The 3,566-nt window shown below is 45.3% G+C and overlaps 1 protein-coding gene across 1 annotated transcript; it reads left to right on the top strand.

The window, feature by feature from the left end:
* Positions 1–791: 791 nt before the first annotated feature.
* LOC113250063 (calcitonin receptor-stimulating peptide 2-like) lies at positions 792–2,659 on the top strand. Its single transcript, XM_048214714.2, has 3 exons — positions 792–877; positions 1,624–1,761; positions 2,500–2,659. Exons 1-3 carry the CDS (start codon positions 792–794, stop codon positions 2,657–2,659), a joined length of 384 nt encoding a protein of 127 aa, XP_048070671.2.
* Positions 2,660–3,566: the final 907 nt, after the last annotated feature.

Here is a 3,566-nt window from a genome sequence, read left to right as displayed (position 1 = left end):
TAGACATACTGTCCTAGAGGCAGGCAGCCCGGAACAGCAAATTCCAGTAGTGAGTTCTGGGAGCTTCTCCCCAGTGTAAGCCCTGCACCCCAATTTTAGATTCCGCTAAGCTTAGTTTTGGGGGGACTCTTGTCCACATGTGTAGCTGCTGTGCAGTAGAATTTTGACCTTCAGTTTCTCAGAGATTCTAATGGCACAGATATTCCCTCTCTAGCTGCATCCTCCCCACACACACACACACACCACAAGGTGTGAACAAAAGCCCCACACAGGGAAGAGAGCTCTGTGTTGCATTATAGGAAAAGCTCTGTGACAGCATTCAGAGACTCTCCTCAATGGAGACCTGGCCAGCTGGAGAATGGTATGGGGTGTGGAGTACAGATGTTTACTCACTCCCCCCTACCCACTTGGGCACTAGGAACACGTCTTATCCTTGCATGCTATATTCTCACCACACCCTCCAGTAGTCACTTCGCTTACAAAAAAACAATGGAGAAGGTAAATGGTTATCCAGAAGCCATGACACAAGAGAGTTCCAGGCAGAGGCAGGACTAGAACACCAGTCCTTGGGCTCAGAGAACAATTTTTTTAAATCAAAGATTCCATTCAATTCATTATTGGTGAGATATACAAAAACTCAAAGAAATCACAAGAGATCCAAACTATTATTTTATACAAATAATAAAATATTTATCAATATGAACAAGAACATTGGGATTCACTCTTATCAATGGGCTCATGGAAATTTTAACTGCTGTGGGGACATCATTCTTCCCTTGCAGAGAGGTGTCATGGGCTTCTGGAAGTTCTCCCCATTCCTGGCTATTGGCATCTTGGTCCTGTACCAAGTGGGTACCCTCCAGGCAGCACCATTCAGGTAAGATCACCCTGCCAGGAGTGCACTCCCCTCCCACTGTTCCTAGCATCAAACAGCTCTATTCTCTGGTGTGCTAAAAGGTTAACAACCAGCTCTCAGCGGGCGGGTGGCGGGTGAGAGGTATGCATGTAACCTGCATAAGGGTTTATTATAAAGATTTTATACTATAAAGATATTATACACAACTTAAAAACAAATGGTATATACTACACTTTACTGTGATTTTCATATGGTTTATTGAGCTTAATGGAACAGTCATTGCTGTTCACCAAACATTTGTATCTGTACCAAACCTATTTATCTAATTAAAGCACAATTTGAGAAATGATTGCATACTAATCTAATTTTCCACTGATTTTGTTCTTATTAGATCTAATACGTGACCTCTCAATCTAATTTCTCACCCTTACACAAATGTTTTCAGATTCAAACTAATGTAAGTTTTATCAGTTAATCCTTAAAAATGCCTAATTTAACACTAAGCTTATAATATTCCTGAAAATTCTAACCATCACCTTCATGACCCTATATATTCTAGTTCCAGCAGTCCACGTCAAGGTCACCCTAGCGCCTGACTATTGGTGAATCCATGTTTTTGGAGGACATTGGGCTCACGCCCAGTGCACTAGGATTTGGGGTGGCCACATCCTCAGGGAAAACACAGACAACAAGAAGCCTGGCTACTGATCCAGGGGAAGTGGTAGACAGGGGCCCAGAGCCTCTATTTGCCTTCTTCCCCTCTGTAGGTCTGCCATGGAGAACCCACTGGAACCTGCTACACTCACTGAGGATGAAATATGCCTCCTACTGACTGCAATGCTGAACGACTATGTGCGGCTGAAGGTCCGTGAGCTGCAGCAGGAGCAGGAGACTGAGGGCTCCAGGTGAGGCTCCCCACCCAGCTCGGCTCAGGGCATACCCTCCCTCCTGTCATGCCCAGGAAGGCATATCCCAAGAGGTAAGAGAGAACACAGCTGGACAGGAGGCCAGCAAACTGCCATTGTTCACCTCGGCCTGGGACCCAGCTATTCTCAGGCCCCACTGACAATAGAGGTCACACAGAGACTGGTTAGAGCACATGGAAAAAAAGATCCCTTTCTGAAAGCAGTTGGGGAAGGTATGAAATCCCCCACTCTGGAAATTGGGCTGGTAGTACTGAGGGGACTTCCTAGCATTGAGGTCTTAGGACTGGTTAGTGTGAAGCTGGCAGACGGACTGCATATATCTCAGGAGATTTAGAAATTAGGTTTCGTGTACACCTGTACCTGGCCTTCATTCTCACCTCTTCCTCTTCTGGGTAAGTAATCTGTCCCCTAAGCCTTGCTTGATTTTCAGTTCATTATACCGGAAAGATATGCTGTTACAGTCTGCGTTCCATGGCCACTCACCCAGAGCCACTTTGGGCTTTCTGACACCCCTGGGAATGTCCATGGGAATGATCACAGCATTTTCCCCAGAAGCTTATGTATTTCTGCAGTGATCACTGTGACTAGGGAAAGACATACCGTTAACAGGTGCCTCTCAGAGCAATACTGTTACCATGAATATCCCATGGGGCACATAGGATCTCTCTCTGACAGCCTCTCACTGACGGGCCCCTTTTCCTCCATCCTGCAAATCAGCATCACTGCCCAGAAGAGCCCCAGCAACAAGGCCCCCTGTGTGACCAATCCTCTGGAAGGCTTGCTGGCCAGAGCTGAGCGCATGGTGAAAAGCACCTTCAAGCCCACCAATGTGGGTCCCGAAGCCCTTGGTGGTCGTCACGAGGAACTCGGGGACTGAGCAGTGAAAGGACTCCAGGAACAAGGTGACTGCCCTTCTAGTGTCAGATGGGAGGATGGAACACCGGGTATTGCAGGGGTGCAGTCCACACTTTAACCCTCCAAGAGCCCACATAATAGAAAAAATCCACAGGGGAATGTGCCCACTCCAATGTCTGCAGAGAGAACAGGGAGTCCCAGTAGCTGAAATGCCTAGAATGTAGGTTCATTCCCCTGCATTTGACCAGTATCTCCCTGTGACACTGAAATCATCTGCCAGAAAAGATAGATCTGTTTATAATTGTGATTAATCTATTTTTTTTAGTTTGAAAGGTAATGACATGATTTGGGTCTAAACACTCTAATGTCATGTACATCTGAATTCAGAGCCAACTCTTGGGATCATGAACTGAGTTTGCCTTCTATTAGCTGTATGACCCCGGGCAGACACGTTTTCCGGGCCAATGTCACCATCTATGAAACAAGGGCAACAATAGTATCTATTGCTAGTATTAATATAAGACTGAATGAGATAATAGATACCAATATTTTCACAATTAATAAATTACTAAATTCTGGCTGTTCTTTTCTTTTTCTAGGTCATCATGAAGCGAACTCTACTTCTTTTAATTTATAATGAATACAACTCATAGGATAAGGAGCATGGAAGACACCTACATATGCATGCTTAATATTAAAAACACTCTTGTCTGAGATAAACTAAAGCTAAATAAAGATAGAATAAAATCATTGCAGTTACCAAGTGTGCATCTTTTTGTATTTAACTGTTCAATCAATGTAACAGCATGTCTCCCTGGCTTCTCTGGTAGCAAACATGGGTCCAGTCAGCCAACCTACTGATGTTGGCAGTCCTGCGAGACCTCAGGGGGACGGGGAGGAGCTGCCCGGTGGGTGTCTGGGGGCACATA

Source organism: Ursus arctos, unplaced genomic scaffold (assembly GCF_023065955.2).
Source record: "Ursus arctos isolate Adak ecotype North America unplaced genomic scaffold, UrsArc2.0 scaffold_275, whole genome shotgun sequence".
In the NCBI taxonomy this organism is placed as follows: domain Eukaryota; kingdom Metazoa; phylum Chordata; class Mammalia; order Carnivora; family Ursidae; genus Ursus; species Ursus arctos.
Note: the sequence above shows the minus strand (reverse complement) of the source record. Positions and strands in the feature narration are given on the sequence as shown.

Bases quoted from the DNA above. Each gene is read 5' to 3' on its own strand.
- LOC113250063 (XM_048214714.2), top strand. From the start codon at position 792: ATGGGCTTCTGGAAGTTCTCCCCATTCCTGGCTATTGGCATCTTGGTC. The intron at 878-1,623 runs GTAAGATCACCC...TCCCCTCTGTAG, and splicing joins CTCCAGGCAGCACCATTCAG to GTCTGCCATGGAGAACCCAC. The intron at 1,762-2,499 runs GTGAGGCTCCCC...CCTGCAAATCAG, and splicing joins CAGGAGACTGAGGGCTCCAG to CATCACTGCCCAGAAGAGCC.